Source organism: Teleopsis dalmanni, chromosome 1, assembly GCF_002237135.1.
Source record: "Teleopsis dalmanni isolate 2A chromosome 1, ASM223713v2, whole genome shotgun sequence".
Lineage (NCBI taxonomy): Eukaryota > Metazoa > Arthropoda > Insecta > Diptera > Diopsidae > Teleopsis > Teleopsis dalmanni.
The window spans coordinates 88,546,673-88,570,023 of record NC_051846.1 but is presented as its reverse complement, the minus strand read 5'-3'; the positions used below and the strand labels follow the sequence as shown (position 1 = coordinate 88,570,023).

Genomic DNA, 23,351 nt, shown 5'->3' with positions numbered 1-23,351 from the left:
AATTATTAACTTCCCTTAGTATACGTAGGAAAAGTACAATATGTATATAGCAAAATGAAGAAAAAATGGTTATTTGTAACAGAGTACGCATAAAGTAAAACAGCATAAAAACGCAAACAACACAAGTTCAATCCGATCATCAAACACTTTGAACACAAAGAAATGCAATGCAATTGCTCAATGTTTGTATTAGCTGATGTAAAATAGCTGTAACATAGGGGAAATGTTAATGTTCAATTGATGCTTATCTACCCTTAGGGTAGATCTGATTAGCTTATTGCTTTTACAGAAAATATAGAGCCTTTTACACACCATCAGCTGTCAGCGATCGATGTCATCGCTTGTTATTCTACATCACTTGCTATTGCCGTCACTTGCTATTACACATCAAAACAGTAGACATTATTTTTAACAAGTCCCAGCAAAAAAAATAACAAATATACTATCAAATAATATCCTGAGTGCATTTAAACAATGTTTTCGCCTCCATTCCTTAAAAAGAATGAAATTTTGCTCTAAGTCGACAAAAATCAGATTGTATACGAAAAATCACGAGCAAATTTGAGGAAAAAACAAAATTTTTTGCTTTCCATCCAACTTTTTTGTCAAATTTTCGAATGTTGCTATTACACATCAAATTTGGCACAAATTTCCGATTTCACAAAAAAGTTTGACAAAAAATCTCATGTGTAATACGGGCTTTACTTAAAAAAAAAAAGAAAATATTTTTCTAACCGCTTTAAGCGAAAAGTTGTATTTATCTATTTTCTGTTTACATTTAATTAACGATATTAATGTTTATATATTTTTATTTATTACATACTCTCTGAATAGTTCATTCTTTATCTACAATTAGACTTTTATAATAAAAGTATGTAGAATCAGAGAAAAAATATTTTGTTTGCCTTTTATTACGTGAATAAAAGAATTAGAAATTGAGATAATTAGTGATTCGAGAAAAGAAGAGCAAGCAGTTCAATTAAGAAAGCCTTTTATTAACGTAGATCCGGGGGGTGGGTATTTCCAATAACGGCTTTGTATGGTCAGAATTTAATTTATAATGGTTCTCAGCAAAACGTACACAAATCTGATGAAAGTTATGCTAAGGATTTTTATAAAAGACATTTTTCTAGTTTCTATTGTATTCGAAAATTGAAAATATCAAAATAAAGTCTTTTGCTTTCCATATAAACTTTTTCACACATGCAGATACAGATGGTAAAAGAAGAATACTCTGATTGGAAAGATTTGAGTCGCATATTTGAAAGATAAGAACAAACAAAAAAAGGAGCATGGGTGCCAATGTGGTCGGTATTAATAAAAGTGTTGGAACAAGAATCCTGTATAGTAATCCAAGAGCACTTTACACGCCTTGTGGATGCGACATTTGGAATTTAAAATCTATTTGCTTCTTTAAAGTCGAGCAAGCGTTGCGAAGATGCCAAAACTAAGTTGCAAAAATTCAGCCCATAGAACTGTATGAGGAACTCCTGCTTTTAAAATCGAATTTGCTAGACTTAATCAATGATATAATCCAAATCATCCAGTATATTCAAGAAAATAATTTAGAGAAGTATATCCGAATATATATATAGTAACCAGAATTATGTTCGTAGTTTCAATCAGTACAGTTCTCGCTGACAGAAGTTTCTCAAAGTTAAAATTGATTAGGACCTATTTGAGAAGTACGATAAGCCAAGAGAAACTATCTGAATTGGCAATTCTTCCAATTAAAGCGAAAATAGCCGCTGGTGCAAATGATGACATAATTGTAAAAAAAATTTGGTGAGACTTAAATAAGAAAAATTCATTTTTTTTAATTTGTGTTTATTTTTATTTGATTAGCAATAAAATGTTCATGCAGGCTTTGTCATATTAGCAAATCTAAATTATTTACTTATATAAATCAGTAATAAAAGGCGCCTCGCAATTCTGATTTCGCCGACGTCCAGAGTTGGACTAGCTCCGCCATTGATTAACTTTTATGACTAGCTATATATATATGTACATATATGTTTAGAATTTTATAATTATAGATGAAAATATTTTTTAATAATATTTTTGATGAACTCAATAAATCGAAAAAAAAATAATTTTTTAATTTCATATTAAATTTCTAATGAACGTTATAAATTAAAAAAATAATCACGAGTTTTTTTTTACTCTTTAGTTACTAATACATTATAACCACTTGTTTGTAAAAATAATAAATAAAAAAAATAAAATTGTGCAAAAATCATTTTTTAATAATTGCATTTGTTTAATAAATACTATGTAATATTTATTTGTTTTAAGTTTATAACTTTAATTGAAATTTAAGCGAAAATGACTGTTTTTGTAGAAATTTAACAAAATTTAACCGAAATCATAATAATATTTTTGTATATTTTATTGTAATTAATTTATATACAAAACAATATACGCGTATTAATCAATTTTATATATATGTATATATACTTAAAATAGAATTTATGTAGTATATGACGATATGAAAACTGAAGCGACATCTGGTAGTAGTTATTGTAAAATTATTTTTAAATATCAAATACAGGTGTCGCTTTTGACGTTGTAAAATAGAAGCTGTTCTGTGATTGGTCGATACGACTGTACGTTCAGAAACATTTATTCTGTGAAGTATTTAAGAAAATTCGCTGTGGAAATAAATATAAAATCATGTATAAATTTAATATAAACGTTATTAATTAAGTAAAATGTATATACAATAATAATCGTTTTGCAAATTCGAAATAAGTGCATGTGAATATAAATAAATCGAAGAGTTTGTTCCAATGTAATATTTTATAATGGCGGACAATGTGGACTGGCTTGATTTATTAAATGCAAACTTAAGCATAAACTGATCAATTAAAAACAATCTCTAGTTTTAATAGCAAAAATATATTAATGCCTATAAAATGTTATAACAATATATTACTGAACAATTTTTAAAATATTTAATATATGATAAATAAATAAAGAATTATAATTGTACATTAACTAGAACTGGTTTAGTGTTCAAAAATCAGGCACAAATAAATATATTTTTATATAAACAAGAACTTTATTTACAATTTTAATATGAGTGCAAGAGGTAGTCGCAAACGTGGACGACCACCAAAAACACCCAGCGAACGATCTGGAAAATTTAATTATTTGATGTTGAAAAAGCCAAAGTATCTAAGTAAACCTTGCGATTCCCAACTGAGCACACCATCAGCGTCACGAGCATCATCGCCCCAAGAAAGTGATGGTAGTCGCAGTTACAATAGAAAAACAAATATTAAGCTACGAGGACGTGGAAGGAAGTCCACAAGTCACACTCAATCCAATACATCATATTCAAGTAGAAAAGGTAAATAGCGTCATTTTAATTAAAGAATATATATTTAATATATTATTTTGTATGTAGCTATTGTAATAGCTATATATTTATCTATATATTATATACTATATATCTAATATTATATTATGTAAAACATACGACATTTGCGATGTTCACATAAAATTTTTTTAAAATCTACTTAAATCTATTTAAAATAATTATTATATAGTACAGTAAAGTTAAAATATATTGGCGCGAAAATATCTACAAATATTGATGCCTCTTCTATACAAACAAAAGAGTAATAGAAGTTTAACATATCATTTTCATGAAATACAAATTTTATATAAAATAAAATACTCAAATTTTTGATTAATTTATTATAATATAAAATCCACACATTAGTCATTTCATAAATAATATAAATCAAATTTACTATTCAAAGCTTTGAAAAATTTTTTCCACAATTCATTAGTTAATAGTGAGTTTTGCAATAGAAACTCAAAAATCGGATCATATTTTGTAATCTGATATATATATATATATATTTGAAATTTCAATACTTTAATCAAAAAAGTATAAAATACCATATAATTTATGCAACAAATATATATATAAATTTTGTTTATATTATAAATATGTATATATATATTTTATTTATATTATAAATAAATAAATGTATTTTATTTATATTTTAAATATATAAACTTTCTCAAGGTGTTCATGACGTTCTGAACTAAAAGTCTGAGATCAAAAAAATTAAGTAATATGTGATTGAACGGCATAATCAAATAATTTCATCTGGATGTCGTTAAATTAGTCATTCAATTTTAAAACTTATCAAGTAAAGATGTTTACCCAGACTTTTTGTGAATCCAGGCAGATGAAAATCGATAAACTGATTAAATGGAATGACTTCTCACGCAATGTCATAAAATTGACGAGAAAACTTAATATTTTTAAAAACGTGTGTCTATTGCAGTATAATTCAGAATCAAATTTGAAAATATAATTTAAACGAAGTAATTAATGAATAATAGAAAAACAACAACACTAGGCTAGTAAATTGTTTGTAAAACTGCATCCAACATTGTTGTTTGTTATAACAATGTTATTACACTTACCAAGATTCTATATATATTATTATTTTTTTTATTATAGGCTATGAATCCGAGTATCATTACGGTTCAGATTTCGGTGATTCAAGTGAAAAAAGTGATGCTGATGATGATTTACTTGCATCAGGTTCTGAAGATGATAGTTTAGATGCAGCAAATGAAAGCGAATCTGAGTTCTCCGTTTGCAGTTTTAATCAAACAGGTGTTGGACGACCGCCTCGACCTCCTAGTCCAGAACCCATTTGGCTTCAAGGAAGAGAATATGCAGATTTGAATTTACCTGAGTCGTCAGATGATTTACTGATAAATAAACATCATGTTTTAAAAGCACTTAATATATATGAAGTACTGCGAAGATTTAGGCATTTAGTGCGGTTGTCGCCATTCCGTTTCGAAGATTTTTGTGCTGCTCTAGTATGTGATGAACAAAGTGCATTGCTTACTGACATTCACATTATGCTTCTGAAGGCAATTCTTCGTGAAGAAGATGTGCAAGGAACGCATTTCGGTCCTTTGGACCAAAAGGACACGGTTAATATTAGTTTGTATTTAATTGACCCAATTACGTGGCCTGAAGTTTTGCGCAGTTATGTAGAGAGCGATAAAGTATTTGATCGAGAAGTATATAATATATTATGCTCTGCAGAATATCCTTATACTGGAGTGGATGACCGTATTACAATATTACAATTTTTAGCAGATCAATTTCTGACTGCAAATGCTGTAAGAGATGTAATGTTGCAAGAAGGTCCAATTCATTATGATGATCATTGCCGCGTTTGCCATAGGCTTGGTGATTTACTTTGTTGTGAAACCTGCCCTGCTGTTTATCATCTTGAATGTGTTGAACCACCACTTTTAGAAATTCCTTCAGAAGATTGGCAATGTAATTTATGTAAATCTCAAAAAGTGGTAGGTGTTATAGATTGCATTTTACCACAAGAAAAGCAAGGGGTGCTTATACGCCACGATGTTATAGGATTAGATAGACATGGGCGTAAATTTTGGTTTATAGCGCGAAGAATAATTGTAGAAGATCAATCAGGGGAAAATATATGGTACTATAGTAGTGTGCCTAAATTTGAATACTTACTAACGTTATTAGATAAAGATGATTTAGAGTCTAGACTTTACAATCAATTAATTGAGCGAAAAGATGAAATATTGCGGCAACTAAAGATTACCGAAGCCTTGACAAATGAACATAAACATAATAAAAAATCGTATCTTGAATTAGAGAATGATTCACTTTTGTCAACACAAGGCAATGACAGCAATGATGGTGAAACAGAGTCAAAAGATATCGATGTTCAAACGACAGATAATAAAATTGTTACAAGACAAAAACAAAATGAAATTAATAATGGAACTCTGTATTTTAAACTTGGCATGGATAATGCATTTAAGAATTACGTTAACCAATACACTTCAAATCCTATCGCCTTAAATAAGCCTCAAAGAAATGAAGAACGTGATAAAAGGCGACATTTATCACATAAGTTTTCACTTACAACTGCTTCTGAATTTAAATGGATCGGCATAACGATGGGAACAGTAGATAACATTACGATGACACTGCGTCAAACGTTAATCAATTTTGAACAAAATATTTCTGCGCCTTTTATGAATCCTAATTGGAATGTTATAAAACGAATTTGGAATACAGCCATAACTAATGCCAAGCGTCCATCTGATTTTGCAAATGCTTTGCTATTGTTTGAGGCATCATTAAAAAATGTGATTTTTGCTAATGTTTGGCACGAGCAATTGGGTCATACAACATTTCATCGAATAACATCAGCAGAACGAGAAGAACGAAAGAAAATTGAAAAGCGTGAAAAACGTGAACGTGATGATGAGGAAGAAAGAAACAGGCTTGCTTTCAATTACATAAAGTATTCATTAGGACTTAAGCATCAGGTTTGGAAACAAAAAGGTGAAGAATATCGTGTTCATGGCCAATGGGGGTGGATGTGGCTATCAACCTCAAGGCGATGTGGTAAGATGCGAAAAAATATAAATCGCTTAGATAATATATCATCTTATAAAATTAGTATGCATTACAAAAATGGTGATGAAGTTAATGAAATTGTTACTATTGACCCACGAACCTTTAAATTTATAATGCAATGTGGCAACGCCGTCAAACAGGGTTTAGACTATCATTATTTAGAAAACTTTGAAAATGTTGAAATACAAAATGTTCGAAGTCATGAACAAAATATTGATATTATAGATGTGTCTGTATCATTGACTACACCTGGGCGACTTCTTTATCCTAAAGTAGCAAAAAAATCTCGACTAGACGATCTACTTTCGTTGCGTGTAGAACTTAAAGAAGCTGAAGAACAAATATCCATTAAATCTGATGGTGACAGTTTGACTAAAGCGACAAGTTCATCAGTTAACAAACATGTTCGGCAAACATTTTTAGAAAGACGTTTATTGCGTTTAGTAGATACACAGAAATCTCAAAATGTTGCCTCCCAGTCAAGTAATATAAATGCAGAGCTTGTAAATTCGCTTGCAAGAAGAATTCAATCGGTTCGCTTTCAATTTAGTCAACTTAATCGCTTTGCTAAACAATATCGATGTTATACAATGGAATGTAATACCAGCTCTAATGCAGTTTCACAAATAACACAAAATACATGCTATTCTCCATTATGCTTACAGAAAGCAAGAGCAAAAAAGGAGTTACTTTTATTATTAAGGAAAGCACATACCGCTGGTAATGGGTCTAAAGAAACAGTTGCGGCTATACTTGGGGCCGTGAAAAAACCGTCTATTTTAGAGCAAAAATTAACTGAAGGGAAGAAAGATTCGAGCATAATTGTCGATGAAATAAACGAAAGTATTTCTTCTGAAGAAACTCCTATTGATATTCTGCAAGATTGGGAAGCTGCTATATTGTCGTCTATTAAATTTGAAAATCAATTAGTACATAGTTGCTATATATCAAAAAATGAGATAGATATGGCAAAAGAAACCATAAAACAAGAAATCCCAGAAGAATCTGAAGTGAGTTGTAACGATAAAATGGATTATATTGAAAATTTAGATGTTTGCAGTAACGTTGAAATTGAAAGTTCAGAAACAGCAAACGAAGACTCCCTAACAGCTCTAACCGTGAAAGATGAAGATTCTGATCCACTTATAAATAGAAAAAGTAGAAAATCACACAAAACACGGACTAATAAATCAGCAACAAAAGATTTGCTGAGCCAAACAGTGGAAAAAGACATTAGTCATATTAAACAAAATCGAAGATTTCCAACACAGGCTAGAACTATTAAACGAGATGAAATAAAATATGAAAAGGAATTTTACCCTAATGGTAAAGAGCGCATATACTCTACATCATCAAGTCGAGGTCGTCTGTATTTAATACGTGACATAAATAAGTTACGAAACAGCAGTACAACTAAAGTGGAGATTGAAAAATCGGAAAACAAAGTTGCTCCTTACTCCAAATATCCTCTTATATCAAACTATTTAACTCACAAACTTCAAAAAAGCTTACTAGTGATACCAAGGTATGAGTTGTTAAAGTTGGCTCGACTTGGTGGGAAATTATCTGTAAGTGGTTTCCATCATTTAGCTAAAAACAATTATTCGGTTTGGTCATATCCATGTTCCAGACCATTATTTAAAACATGCTGGGCATATCGAACTTCATATGCCACTACACTTTCGTCGATAGCATTGCAATTACGAATTCTTTGGTGTTGTTTACGATGGGACGATATGATTTCTAAACCACCTTCTGCAGATGGAAAGCATCAGGTAACGAGTGAAACAGAAATTGTAACGGTAGAATTATTAAAACTACGTAATTTGGGTCGATATGGAGAGAAAACTAGTTATTTAAGACGTAGAGTAGTAATACCATTGGAATTACCAAAAACAGTAAGAGGTAAGTCCTTATAAATTTTTAATATAGCAATTGATTTTATGATCTGTTTAATATATATTAGCAGAAGTAACATCAATTCGTTCTGGTTTACGGAAAAGAAAACGTGCCGAATCACCACAACCGACAGAACCTCAAATCACAGAAGAATGGGTGGATGAAGATAAGCTTGAATTGTGGGAAATAAAATTTATTGGTGAGAAATTGGAAAAATCAAGACTAGTCGCAACAACGCGATCAGTTACATTACGACAAGCTGAAGCGATTGGAAGTTCTTCATCAACTCAAAACGGAAGTATCAGGTCTATATCAAACACCAAAATTTCTGATGATTCAAAAGAAAAAGTGGAAAATCAAATAAAAATACAAAGATCTGTTCAGCAGCAAAAGAAAATTATAGAAACTAATAAATCTAGTAATATCGGTAAGTGTTTATGATAAATAAATTCTAGAATGTAATAATATATTGTTGTTATGCGTTATTTCTAGTTAAGGGTCAAGTTGTTGGAAGTAGAAGATTAATTGTTAAGAATGCAGATGGAACTACAAGAGTTGTTCAACAAGCGATCGGTTCATCGCCTGTACAAAAAGCAACTCCTCAAGTAAACAATTCAAATGTACAACAACAAGCAACTTCATCGGGTACACAGCATAAAGTTCAAATTATAAGAGGGCCTGATGGTAAAGTTAGTGTAAGGGGACTCAATCCAGGGCAGCAATTGATTCAAATGCCTGACGGTAAACTTCACGTATTGACAACAACAACCTCAACCACAACAGGTAAATTTAAATTTTATATATATAAAAAACTTATGCACAAATATCACTTATCACTTAGGAGTTACCAATAAAACAAAACTTCCAGTTAAACAAATGGCGCAACCAAATTCTCCTGTAATGAAACAAATAGCTGTAAAAAATGTTTCCAAATCTCCAACGGTCCAACCTGCTCAGAAATTTACTGTAACATCTAATCAAGTCAGGACACCAGCTAAAGTTATTACGCAAATTTCAAATCAGCAAGTTGTAGCTTCACCGAATATCCAAAAAGTTGTGACAAATGTGGGTCAAGTTGCTAGTTCAACAACACCTAATACAAAAATTGTTAACAGTCTACAGCAACATGTTATAGTTCAAGGTAATCAAAAAATAATTGTTGGACAAAATGCACAAGGTCAAAAGGTAATATTGTCGGCAAGTCCCCAATCAACGGTTGTATCAAATCAATCAATTAATTCTGCTGTTTCTGGTGTACAGACTCCAACTACACCTCAACATGTTATTATAAATCAAGGTCAAAACTCCTCCACAGTAACTCCCCAAAATACACAAAAAGTTATTCAACAAATTGTTAATACAAGCAATGTCCAGCAACAAATTATGGTGGGAGGACAGCGTATAATCCTTAGTCCAGGTCAAACGATCGTAACCCAAAGAGCGATCACACAAAATCAGCAAGTCCAAGTTTTACCGCAACAAGTAATACAGTCACCTCAACAGTCAACGCCAACACAAGTAATAGTTCAGTCAAATCAAGCAAATTCAATTCCAGCTATTACTCAACCACAAACAAAAATTGTTAAACAAATAGTTATGCAGCAACAGCCACAATCGCAAGTTATTAGTGAAACAAATCAGCAAACTATTATTAAGACACAACAACCAAGTATTTCTAGCACATCTTCTGGTACAAATCAACAATTAGTAGTACAAAACTCTACACTGGCTCAACAATTGGCGCAAGGAAAATTACAAGTTGTAACAATAAACGGTCAACAAGTAATCATAAAACCTTTGGGAAATAATCAGGCTCAAATAGTAGCTCATATAAAAACACAAAGCGATGGAAATGCGCACATTGTAACTAACAGCAACATTGAGGCACAAACAACCTCCCCAGTGAAAACGCCAACGACACCTACGCCACAACTTCAAAAGCAGACACAACAGCGTATTACTCAACAAATATTAACGAATCAACCAAATGCTATACAGCAGCAACAGCAACAACAATTAAATACGGTTCAACAGCAACAAGCATTTACAACACAACAAGATACATCGCAGACACAAATTCCACCACAACAAACTCAAACGATGACTGTTGAAGAAAGCTTGTTGCAAGGACAGCCACCAGGAACAGTTATTAAATGTGTTACAGCACAAGTTATACAAACTGAACAAGGACCACGTATTGTGCTGCAAGGTTTAGTAGGAAATGACTTTACTCAGCAACAACTAGCACTTGTCCAGCAACAAGTTAAGCAACAATTACTAAAAGGTAAGAAAATAAATCATTTGTCAATTATTTGAACAATTATTTAGCTAGTAGAATCTTATATATACTTTAAACTGTTCTATAATTATCAATGATAATTTATATAAGATGGAATCAATCACTGTATTAACATTGTTTATTTTATATTAGAAATTATAAATAATCATTGAAATTTTATCATTAATTTAAGGCATAACATATTAAATAAATATAAACCATTGTGGTTCTATGGATGTATGAACATCCACAAAGAATCATTGCACTACCATTATCTATTTTATATTTGAAATTATAAAAAACATCGAAATCTTATCATATACTTAATGCATAACATATATTTAAATAGAACTGTTTGTGCTTTATGGATGATGTATACTAAATAAGTACAAAAATTTTGAAGAAACTACATCAATATATTTATTTATATATAATATAATATAACTTTTTATTTTTTCAGCTCAAGAATCGAATGGAAAACAAGGAGTTTTAGGTCCTACTAAAATATATCTTGCAGTGCAACCACCAAACGTTGTTTTAAATTCTCAGCCACCTCCTCTTACGCCAGTAATACAATCAACGCATCAGCAAGTGAGTAGTTGTTAACACAGAAGCACATAGATCTTGAAATGGCTATATTGAGGATATTTATTTTATATTTTTCTACTATTAATTATTTATTTCAACGCAAAACATATATAAACTTAACTAAAACTTTATATTAGTAAAAAAAAAATACGTGTAATTAAATAACATGATAATAGTAGTATATATATATATATATGTGTGTGTGTATATGTATATACATATATTTATATAATATAATATATGTATATATACATATATTATTTAGTTTTAAATTTGTTTTAGATTAGTTTATTCATAAAGTATCTAGCGAATTTCAAAATTGAAAGTTTTTAAAATATATCCGTGCTTATATATATATTTTCTTTTTATTCTGTTTGTTGTATTTTCTATCTGTTTGTAACAGAGAACCATTTTTAACATCGTTTCAGGTGTTCTATTTTAAATTAAATTATATAAACTTTCAATGTTCCGGTGTTTCTTCATATATAATTCTTTGAATTCTTCAAAGATTTCAGAGTTTTAATGTTCGAGCACATCGAACCGTTTAAGCATTGTTTTCGTGCATTTGCTTTTATGTTTGTTGGTATTAAACCAAACAATAACTAAGCAAGTTTGCTGTTCAAGTAGTTCAAATATCATCGAACAGCTCGTAATATCTGGAGTATATACTACCCATAATGCTTAAACACTTTGAAACACTAATATATATATGTAATTAATAAGTTTGCGTTTTTCTTTTGATTGTACCGCAAATATGGATGTTTTTCTAAAACTTATTTTAAACAATTTGCATTTTAGAAATAAAATTACTAAAACTTAGAAAGTTTTAAAAGGATTAACCTTTTTATGTTTTTATAAACATATAGTATACAATATTAGAATGCTGGAAAAAATAATTGATATGATATTTAGGTATAATTATTTTATTTAAACTAAGATTAATTCATGTTTTTACATTTCAACACAAGTTTTTATTTAAAAATTTTAATTGGAATTTAATATTATTATTTAGAAATGTAATTTTTTGTCATTTATATAAAAAAATTACATATAACATATATTAAAACTGTATAATTGTAAAGCGCTTTTTGCAATAAATTATAATAAATTTTTTTAATTATATTTTTGGCATGTTTTATTTTAACACAATTTTACACTTAAATATTTCAGTGAATAAAGTTTTAAAATTATTGCACTTCGTAAATATTCATGTACAACCAAGCAGTCTTTATTTTCAAACAGTTTTGTACTCAATATATATTTAATATAATAATTCAAATACTGTATTAAAATGAAAGAAATGTAAACATTCATTTCTGAATTAGTTGGATGATTATTTGCAATTGGCCTTTGTGTTGACAAAAAGCGCTCGCTAAATGTATGATTTTAATGATTATTAACAAATTGTCATTGCAAATTTTGAATCATATCACAAATTATTATTAAAATCATTATAATGTGGCCATCCAAGAAATCTTTAATCAATGTTGAAGAGATTAACTGATAAAAAAGTGTGGTAAGAGCAGTCAATCCAAATGAATAAAATAAGTAAAAATTTATTTTTTATTAAACGAAAACTTAACACAAAGGCTTGTTTATACATATCTTAATCATCTCATCTAATCGAAATGAATTTTTACACATTTTTTTCTTCACTTCCATACAGCAGTTCAATTAACTTTTTGTATCTTTTATAAAAATTCTTCAAAACATTTTCACAAAAACGCTGCTTGAACATTACCGTTAATCTCTTCGATAACTTTTTAAAGGTTTCCTGGAATAAGTACCACAACTGAACAGTCTAGTAAAAGGTGGGTCTGTATTAACAGTATTAGAATAGTCTTATTTATAAGCATATAATATAATGTAAGTAAAATTTTATAATACGATGAATGAATGAAAATTTTTATGCTTTTACAGACGTCTCAGTTAAACAAGATAACCAATGAAAAACAAAATAATGAAATCGCCAACATCAGCCACATATTTAATACGCCAAATAGTGAAATTTGCTTAGATGCTCAAAGTAAAATTAAAAACGTTGATATTGTTGACAGCAAGACACAAAACCTCGTTGTTACACCAAGATGCATCCAACAATGTAATTATATGATCATTTACACATATCTGATATTTTTAATTTAACTTTAAAATTATATTTCCATTTCCGTAGCAATAAAATCCTCACTTCAGCAAACTAGTATCAATCCAGAGGTTGAACAAAGTCCGATAAATATGGAACAAAAAGAACAAGAAATACAAACAGCCGAACCTATGCAAATAAACAATATTAATACTGATGCTCTCAACTCCAATAAAAGATATAGTAATAAAGTATGTGAAGATGCCGATTGGATCCACACAGTATCGAAAAAAACAAAATCTGACAATGTATCAACACTAAAAATAAGGAATAACGGCAAGCATATGGACTTGAAAGGAAACTCCTCAGATGTAAATGTCAACACATTACTTGTAAATGTAAAGCAATTTGCAATTACAAATATATGTTATAATCCATCATTTTTATTATTTATATTCTTTTAACGTGTTATGTTGTTATTCTAGCAAACTTTGGAGCGCCGTAAGGACATACTTAAAAAAAATATATTACGAAAACGTTCCCTTCTAGAACGAAGCTTACAAAATGAAATCAATGATGAAATGTCCGTAAAAGTTAATTACTCGGATAAGGTTGTCTCAGATAAAAGAACGACTCAGAGAAAATCGGAAATATCACCGCTTGAGACAAAAAAGTAAAAAATCATTTCTTTTTTTTTTTTGTTATTATTTAAACAATTATTGTCCTTTAAAACAGGCCACAAAAACATACTAACGACCGGAGTAACACATTAATAAATGAAGCTTCTGCAAGTAATCAAGAGAAGACAAATTCTAGAAAGAAAGAAAAACTTTATTGCATATGTCGGACGCCGTATGATGATACAAAGTACATAAATATATTAATATTTTAATGGAGCAATTTTATATTATTTTATATTTGTAATAGATTTTATGTTGGGTGCGATTTATGCAGTAATTGGTTTCATGGTGATTGTGTGAAAATCACAGAGGAGGCTTCAAAAAAGTTATCTGAATTTATATGCGATGACTGTAAGCACGCAAGAGAAACTCAGGAATTATATTGTATTTGCAAGCAGCCGTACGATGAGTCGAAATTTTACATATGTTGTGATAAATGCCAGGACTGGTTCCATGGTTACTGTGTTGGTATTCTTCAAGCGGAAGCAGAATATATTGATGAGTATGTTTGTCCAGGCTGTCAAACAAATAACACAGTGAATTTGGCAAATATGAAAAATTTAACAGAAAATGAAAAAATTGAACTAAAAAATTTAATTAAACAAATTCAGGTAAGTAAATACATATTTCTTTTTTGTATTTAAGTATTCTTTAAATTATATCAAGTATATAAGAATGTAAAATAAAATATCGAATAATATGTGGAATTATCTCTTACATTATTATATTATTACATTTCGTAGCGGTGTTAATTATTACTTATGAGTATTTTAATATTTTCCATGTAATTTTAAGTTGTATCCTTGAAGTGTATTATTATATGATTTTTCTTTTACATATTTTATATCATTTTGTGTGATAACATGGTTAGTTTACTTGCTCTTAGCGATTATTTAAAATTCAATCTAAGTTAGTATACCCAATTCTTTTTACGTGGAAAATACGTTTATTAGGAAATTTGCATAAAAAGATACATGCGTCTTATGGTAATGTTGGGGATATGTTACACAATTTAAAAAAACCGTACAAATTAGAAATAGAATCAATTTCGCAACTGTTTATTGCTACTTGATAACAAACGCGTATGTTTATTACGGACTGCATCAAGAATGCTTTCATCAGTAAAATTCAAGTACGATTCTGGTTGAAAAATCGAACAATAAAATTTCTATATTTCCCACTGATGCATACAAAAGCTTAATTAAGTAAAAAATTTTGGGATTTGTGTTAAAAAAAAAATTTTAATGTGGAACTGTGTTATTTTAAAAAGTAATATATGTAATATATTTAATAAGTAGGTTCAAGTATTTTCAACCTTTTATTTTTTTATTTAAAAATGAAAAATAAAAAAAATGTATATATAATGTATCCAACTATTTTAAACTTTTATTCTGTCTTAACATTTTATAAAACTGCATTCTTCCGAACTTTAAAATTAAAATTTAATAATAATGTAGTTTTTTTAAACATCTAACTTTTCATTCTTCATTGGAAAGCTAGCTATTTTATAGGAATCGTACACATGTGCTCACAAAATAATCAATAATTTTTTATTTATATTTTTAGTCTCATAAAAGCGCTTGGCCGTTTATGGAACCTGTCGATGCAGAGGAAGCACCGGACTATTACAAAATAATTAAAGAACCAATGGGTAACATAAAATACATTACATATTTGGTGGTCCCTTAATACTGTTGTAATTTTATCTATTTTGCATTAAAGATTTACAAACTGTTGAAGAAAAATTGAACACGAATTCATATATGAAGTTGTCGGAGTTTATTGGTGATATGACGAAAATATTTGATAACTGCCGTTATTACAATCCAAAAGAATCATCCTTTTATAAATGCGCTGAAAACCTGGAATCATATTTCGTGCAAAAAATTAAAAACTTTAGAGAAAGCGTAGTTTTTTCAAATTAAAAATAAAACTAATATATTTTATTTCTTGAAACAAACTATTCATGTAACAAATTTCATACAAATAGCAGTAGTTTTATATTGAAATATGTGGTAAATTGCACAAACGATAACATTTGTATTATATTAAAATTACATAAGTTCTTATACACAATATATTTCAAAATAATAAATATTTAAAATTGAGAAATGTGTACATACATATATATGTATCCGTATTCCATCAGGAACATAGTTATAACAATAAAATTTCAATACTTAAATTATTTTGTAAATATTTTTGCGCTTTATTAAATAATTTAAATGTGTAGAAATCTTTAAAAATTATATACTATATTTTTTTTTTAACTGACTTAATGAACATTAATTAAAAACTTGTAATTATTAATAACTAATTTTATGCAGATTATAAATTTAAAGAGTTCTTTAAATCATTGGACTAAATATAATAGCAGGTAATATGAATAAAACTATTTTAATAAAATTTCTTGTTTTGTTTATCACTAATCCAATAATTCGTAAGCATTAATCACAGGCGATAGTCCGTCCTACTTCGATTGGTTGTACATTGGTATGTGAGATACTAAATGCTCTTTACGTCGGAAGTGAAACTGCAGTAAGAAACTCATTTTTCCCCTCAGTCATGAGTCAGTCAGACTAATGAAATCTGATTAAAATTAAGCGGTAACTGAATTATATTTTAAAGATATTTTAATATACGATTTGAAACCGGCAAATTCAGAGTATGGAAGTCCATTGCGATTCCAGTAAAAGTTTCAATTACTTATTCCACTCACGTCACAAAAATAGCGTTCCTAGTAGAATCACGTTAACAACTTACTCATGGCAACTTACTCATTTTTCAAACTGATACCTCCATAAATGTGGTTCTCCTCTTATTATGCATTTAATAACAACATAACAACATTATATACCTTTAATAGCTGCATTAGAGACATTCACAGTTATGCTAGTGACAACAATATTTTGTAGTAGTTTGTTTGTTACTTGAATAGCTTAAATTCTTATCTGAAAGACAAGTCGGATATTTTTTAATAGTAATAGTAGTTCATTTCATTAACACACTCAGTTATTGTGTTATGTTTTTAATTTTGGTTTTATGATAACATTGGCTATTTTACTTTAAAAATAACTAATTATGTTAATTTTTGGATGACGATAAGGTTGTTTCAAGTATTCAAGTATTGTCAAATACCCATTATTAGTTGTCTTGGAATTATTTCTAGTATTTAATTATTCGTAAATAATTTTTTGAGACTGCAAGTACCAACGGTTAAGGTCGTACCGTGAGAAATTTAAAGCTCAGAGTCAGTGTTCACTAGTCAACTGAGTCAAAGTATTGTTAATTTCAAAAATCCGAGTGCCTAACACCACGCCTAGTTGATTTCAGGTGATCAACCACAGATATATATGAAATGGTACCTTAACCATTTGACAGGGTAGCCTATAAGGTTTTTCTTATACGTTATACAGTAACCTCTTTAGTATTGCTTTTTGTTTCTTTTAAAGGTAATCAGACCTTCCATCCGTATATAATTAATGTATAATAGTGGACGGCATATTCCAGCTTGTAGCCATAGTTTTTTGAAAGTAATATATACTATACTTTCAATGGAGAGATTATAATTTCTAAGGTCTCAAGATTTGGCAATGATTTTCATACATTTTAATAGCTTGAAAAACTTTTTTCTTTATGGTGTATATCTTTATAGTGTGAGGCTCAAGACATCGGCGCTAAGACTCAGATAATTCGCAGTGCTATTTATATGTAGTTTAGGAATGTTTTGCTATTTATAATGTCTATACTTCGGAATTATTTATTAATGTATGACGTTGAAGTGCAGTTTTTGTTTCTAAAAATTTCATTTAATGCAGGGATACATAGGTACATAATATACATACATGAAAGAAGAGAAAGAAATATGGATTCGAGTTTCCTTTAACGTTATTCGCCGAGGTGGCGTTATCAGACAATTAAAAAAGTATTTTATTAAAGTATGAATTATCAGTTTCATGCGTTATAGAGCTATTAAATACAAAAACTGATGTTCCGTATTATTTGTAGAAATCTAAAAAATTTGTAATACAGTCAGTAACTAACAGTACTTACATAAATATTTTATAAGAAACTAACTAATGTCTTGAACTATGAAAGATGTAAATATTATTGGTCAATCTATCTTTTAGTAGTCTACCCAATTTCAATTCCATGTCGATAAAAACGTGGAAACCTAAAGTTGAGTTGATAGGTTGTCGCTTTTTAATGCCAAAATAGAATTTTAGTAGAGTTATTATCTCAAAATAAGATTTTTACGAAATAGTTAAGACAACATGCACCGTTGGTTTTTTTAACATACTTATTATAATAGAGTATGAGTGCCCGTTAACGGAAATCAACTGCAATAGAAAGCCTGAAGTCAAGGATCCGTATATGGGTGCGATAGAACCTATAGCAAAATATTATATTGTTTGATTATGCAAGTCTTATTTATTATTAAAATCCATGACTATATAGAACCTCTGATGACAGCAGACACTATGGCTCTGTGCATACTTGCGGCAAAACCAGGTGCGCGCAGAGTACGTCCGCTTTGGTAAGAGCGTAAATTTCTATTTAATTATGTATGATGTTCAACACATAGACGCATGTAGTCTTTAAACATGTATGCAATTGAAAGATATTTTACTCATTTGTTAGAAAAAATCTTATAGGCCGTCATAGATTTGAATCGATCGGTCTTTAGTTATGCTTTCATATATTCAGTTGGTCTTCCATGATTGATCCTAGTATTTCCAACTGTTGTGTTAGTAGTTTACTTATTATGAATTAGTAAAAATACTAGTGTCAAAGTGTAGCTTGTGGTGGAAGATGGCACCGAGAATGGCAAGTCAATATTACTTTCCACTTTTGAACCATTAATATCGATAATCTAGGACTAGTTGCAGAATATATTGACCAATAACCCTATGCCTTTTTATGGATTGAAAACAAAAAAACTAACAAATGTAAAACACAAATACATGTATTTTAAAAGCTAAATATCACAAATAAATTCGTTTTCTATAATAAATTTATTTAATGTCAAATATGATGAAAGAAACTATTTTTCAAATAAAAAGGTTCAAGAATGTCGTTTTTGTCTGCATATAATTTAATAGACGGGAAGCGCCAAGCTTAGAACTTTTAAGCTGTCGAATTTTTGGAAGCTAAGGATGCCAAACCTGCACAAATAGTTTCGTTAATCAAATTTCAAGTTTGTTGTGAGTTTAACTGTTTCTGTTACTCAGGAACCAGCAAAGAATTATTTCTAAAGATCATTATTGATCTTTAGATCGGGCATTTAACAATATCCCAAATTGCCGCACGGTCAACCAAAAAATGCAATTAATTAAAAATAAAATTTTTGTTGTTGCAATTCATTACTCATTAAAACTTTAAATTGTTTTTAATTGTATTGATAAAAATTGAATTTCGACCATAAAAAAGCTCTGTTTTGAGCTTTCACAATTGTTGCCGATATTTAGTTTAGTGCTGGAAATATTAATATAAAATTTGTCTGCAAATATTAAGTATTTTATTATTATTATATATATATCAAGATGCCACCAAGTACTTGAACTGTTTTTAATACCACGGATTAATATGGAAAATACGATCGCTTATTCATAATTTTTTTCAAGCAATTATAATTATCAGAAATAAGTCATTGAACTTAATAAATAAATAGAAATAGTAAAAATTCCTTTTCAATTATGTTTAATACACAACTGTTTATAACACTCCTAAACCCGATCGTCTCTATAGCAAAGATACGTGACGTGTGATACGAAAAATCAGAAAATGTCTACTTTTAATATGCAGGTTTTTTGACAAAGTACTATGGAGGAAAGAAAAATGGCCACGTCTTGAGAAAGCCCCAGAACAATATAACGAAGAGGGTGCTTGAATGAAATCCGCAAGGTTCATAAAAGAAAGGTACCCAAGAGGTAAGTATCCAAATCCAAGTAGAGGAACCTAGCGAAAATGAAATACTTCGCGCTAAATTTGTAAAAATTTAAATGTTTTGTACTGATCTATGCTCCGTCAGAAGCGATTTCTGAAATATAGTCAAACTTCCAACTCGAATTTTTTATAACTCGAACTAAATTGAGTGCAACAGGGTTTAGAGAGCAAATTACCACAAAAAATTACAAAATAAATTCTTCAACTCGAATTTTATATAAGTCAAACCTTTTCTTTGCAAAATCATACTTTAAGTTATGGAAGTTTGACTGTATATTTTATATGATTAAGCATGTCTATATATTGTAGATCAAGGAAAATAAAGAGAAACAAAACGTGTTTTGTTATGTAACGGCACGGTAAAGTCATTGTAAAGAGACTTCGGCGATTTATGCCATCATCACATATGCGTACCGTTACGACCATGTAGCAATAACAAACGATTTACATAAGTTTAGGAATATTTTTTAATTGCCGTGTATATTGCGTAATTTTTTATATTTTTTAAATGGATCTATTCGGATATTTATAATTTATAACTCTGCCTTCATAAACTTCGACCAGGGTCTTCCATTTGTTTATTTCGCTACTGGTTTGCAATTTTTTTTATCTTGAGATTTCTAGCAAAACGAAATAAAGTGTGATTGCTGACCGGCTTGCTATATTGCTTATTATTTTTTGGTATTAAACAATTATACAAAAATTTTATATTATACAAAAATATTAAAAAAAAAAGAAATATAATTTATAATTTTTAATTTGTTTATATATTTTGGTAAATCAACTTAACTATTTTTATCTGTATAAATACTCAATATTCATAATGAAAACAAAAATATTACCATTTTGAGTTGTCGAAGAGTTATATTCTTATATTTAATCATATTATTTATTACAAAATATTAAATACTTGGAATCAAAGATTATTTATAATATTATTTTAGATAAATGTGGAAATGTTTGACGATTTGGCTATTGTAATCAAACATCACAAATCTCGGAATGTTTTTCCCATGCGTTAATCTAGTCAACAGAAAGAAATAGTAATTTTTTCATAATTAAATATTTATATTTACCTGACATTCCCTACTGCAATACCACTGATTCTGACATCCGGCACAAACAAAAAGTGCTTCATTGGACATACATTCTTGACACACACCATTATCATTATTCATTTCTACATATCCTGAAAGCCGTGGTCCAGTATTCTAAAATTTTATATTCAATTTAAATTTTCAGTACAAGAATGCTTTTCATATTACCGTGTGCAAGTGTTTTCTGAGCGAATGACTATTATCATAATGTCTTTGGGAGTATGGTATATTATTTGACATAGAAACATCTTCCGACTCATAGTGAGGAATTTGCATTCGGTAGTTATTTTGATAGCCCTCATTGATTCTCATACCTTTCGGCTCTGGTAAATGTCGTTTTGTGTTATAAGGGCCTAAATTTCTATTTGAGGTGTACGAAAAATTTGCTAAATGATCTTCATTATATGACTCATTATGTGTTGGCATCTAAAAAAATGTACAAAAAGAATTAGTTTTGAAATATTTAGGAATTAAATTAAACCTACACTATCGGCAAAATCGTGATATTTAAATCTCTTTCCAGTTTGTGGTTTGTTTAGATTCTGGTTTTGATACTCAGCAATTAGGCTTTTGACATCGCGAAAAGGTCCCTGCCGTCCCATATTCGGTTTTGGTCGTAATTCTAAATACTGTTGATTTTCAAACTGTTCTGAACTTCTCAACAGTGTTGGAATATTTTCCACTTTAGTACTTGCGTTACTATAGTTTGCATTTTGAGCCCTAGGCAATATATTTTTCGATAGAAGTATACTATTATATATTTAAAAAAAAACAATTATGTTAAGATATAAATTCACTTCAAATTTGAAATAGAAGTTACCTGTACAACCTACTGGTGTTAGGTCGTTCCTTTTCCAATTCAACTGTTCCCATGTTTGCAATATTTTCAACTAAATCTTTCGTTGATGTAGGCTTTGTTTTTTCAGCAGAGCTTGTGTTTGAAGAAAATAAAAACTGTTCTATTTCCTTTAAATCCGTTAATGTACAAGATTTTGTATTTAGAGATTTTTCTTTCATAGAATTTATTTGTTTTCCTCTTTCAAGTCGACACATAATTTCTTCCTTAATTTTTTTAAAGTAAAAAAGTTTCTGAATTTCATTTTCTCTTGTCTCAATTAATTCATTTATTGTATCTATCTCGGAAGCTAAACGATTTATATGAGCATCTATATTTTCGCCATTTGAATGCATATTATTTATATGAGTTTTAAGTGACTGATCTCTTGGTGCAAACATTTCATTAATTTCACTGTAGAATTTATTGTGTGAGTTAATTTTTTTATCTTCATTTAAATTTCTATTATCTGGTGGAGAAATGGATCGTAAACGCTTTTTAGAACTTTGCACATTAGCATTTGAAACGCTGTGGTTATGTGATATTTTTGATTTTATGTTGTTCTAAAAAATGTAATATATATGAACAAAACTGAAAACATTAAATTCAATATAATTATTTTTTACCGTTTTTATGTCACCAACTTTTGGTTTTATATAGGTTAATTTAATATCATTGCTTTGAGCTGGCTGCATAACCTCATGATTGGTTATATCTTCCACCTTATCTGGGATTTTCGATGTTTTGATAATAGAATCGTTCTCATTTTCCAAACTTATAACGCTACTAATAACAATGTCGCTACGCTTCACATTCTCTGAATCATTTCCATTCATTACTTCCTCTTCTAAAAGATCAACTACTGCTTCTTTATCATTGAATCTGATTGTGCTCTTCGGCACATCAAAATTATTTGGAAATATTGATAAACTGCTAGTTTGAATTTCAGGCGACTGCAATGGCTTGTTATTCTTTAATATTTTTATTAATTCGATTAGCTTTGGTCGGTATTTTGCACGATTTTTTGTATTTATTAACCTAATGAAAATTAATTATTATTAAAAAAATAATTATAATCGAAAATATATTACAAACCATTTTTTGTGCCAATTAACGCACTTTCTGGCATCTTTCATTCTTTTTGCATTAAACTTTTTTTTGTAACTATTTGACTCAGTATGTGCCTCAGATTTTGAAGTATTTTGCGAACTTATAGCCGCATCCATTAAATCGTCTTCATCGTTGCTGTATTCATCACTGCTTATTAAATATCCGGGACTATAGAAATCCATTATAACAAATCCAACGAGAATTTTTTATATATTCTTTTTATAAATTTTGCAACTTTAAATCAAATCCAAACAATGTCTACTAACAACGCGACCTCTTTGCAGTCTCGATATATTTGCAAATATTGGAGATGAAAAATACAGCATGAGTTTCATATCCAATTTTATACAAAATATATCGATTAATTTGAAGCAATTGTTACAT

At 29.2% G+C, this 23,351-nt stretch overlaps 2 protein-coding genes and 1 long non-coding RNA gene across 8 annotated transcripts; 2 read left to right on the top strand and 1 right to left on the bottom strand.

Annotated features, from left to right (window-relative positions):
• The first annotated feature begins 802 nt into the window (after nt 1-802).
• On the top strand, nt 803-1,987 carry LOC119672384. Its single transcript, XR_005251894.1, has 3 exons — nt 803-1,013; nt 1,210-1,785; nt 1,846-1,987. It is a non-coding gene; the product is annotated as an uncharacterized LOC119672384 (long non-coding RNA).
• A 938-nt stretch (nt 1,988-2,925) lies between these two features.
• Nucleotides 2,926-16,023, top strand: LOC119669980 (nucleosome-remodeling factor subunit NURF301). Of its 6 annotated transcripts, none has more exons than XM_038080050.1 (13): nt 2,926-3,352; nt 4,484-8,356; nt 8,421-8,777; nt 8,843-9,133; nt 9,192-10,634; nt 11,089-11,219; nt 13,137-13,317; nt 13,390-13,697; nt 13,785-13,972; nt 14,035-14,166; nt 14,227-14,590; nt 15,546-15,630; nt 15,702-16,023. In XM_038080050.1, exons 1-13 carry the CDS (start codon nt 3,079-3,081, stop codon nt 15,902-15,904), a joined length of 7,830 nt encoding a protein of 2,609 aa, XP_037935978.1. In that variant the 5' UTR covers nt 2,926-3,078; the 3' UTR covers nt 15,905-16,023. The 6 variants fall into 6 exon arrangements, with proteins under 6 accessions (XP_037935978.1, XP_037935977.1, XP_037935981.1 ...); XM_038080049.1 differs by having other exon boundaries at nt 8,418-8,777; nt 15,702-16,022; XM_038080051.1 differs by having other exon boundaries at nt 2,927-3,352; nt 8,418-8,777; nt 13,390-13,670; nt 15,702-16,022.
• A 4,795-nt stretch (nt 16,024-20,818) lies between these two features.
• On the bottom strand, nt 20,819-23,351 carry LOC119669976 (putative leucine-rich repeat-containing protein DDB_G0290503). Its single transcript, XM_038080045.1, has 7 exons — nt 22,953-23,351; nt 22,484-22,895; nt 21,843-22,420; nt 21,508-21,772; nt 21,191-21,448; nt 21,002-21,136; nt 20,819-20,948 (listed from the first exon to the last, which is right to left on the bottom strand). The coding sequence occupies exons 1-7, from the start codon at nt 23,147-23,149 to the stop codon at nt 20,907-20,909; spliced, it is 1,887 nt and encodes a 628-aa protein (XP_037935973.1). The 5' UTR covers nt 23,150-23,351; the 3' UTR covers nt 20,819-20,906.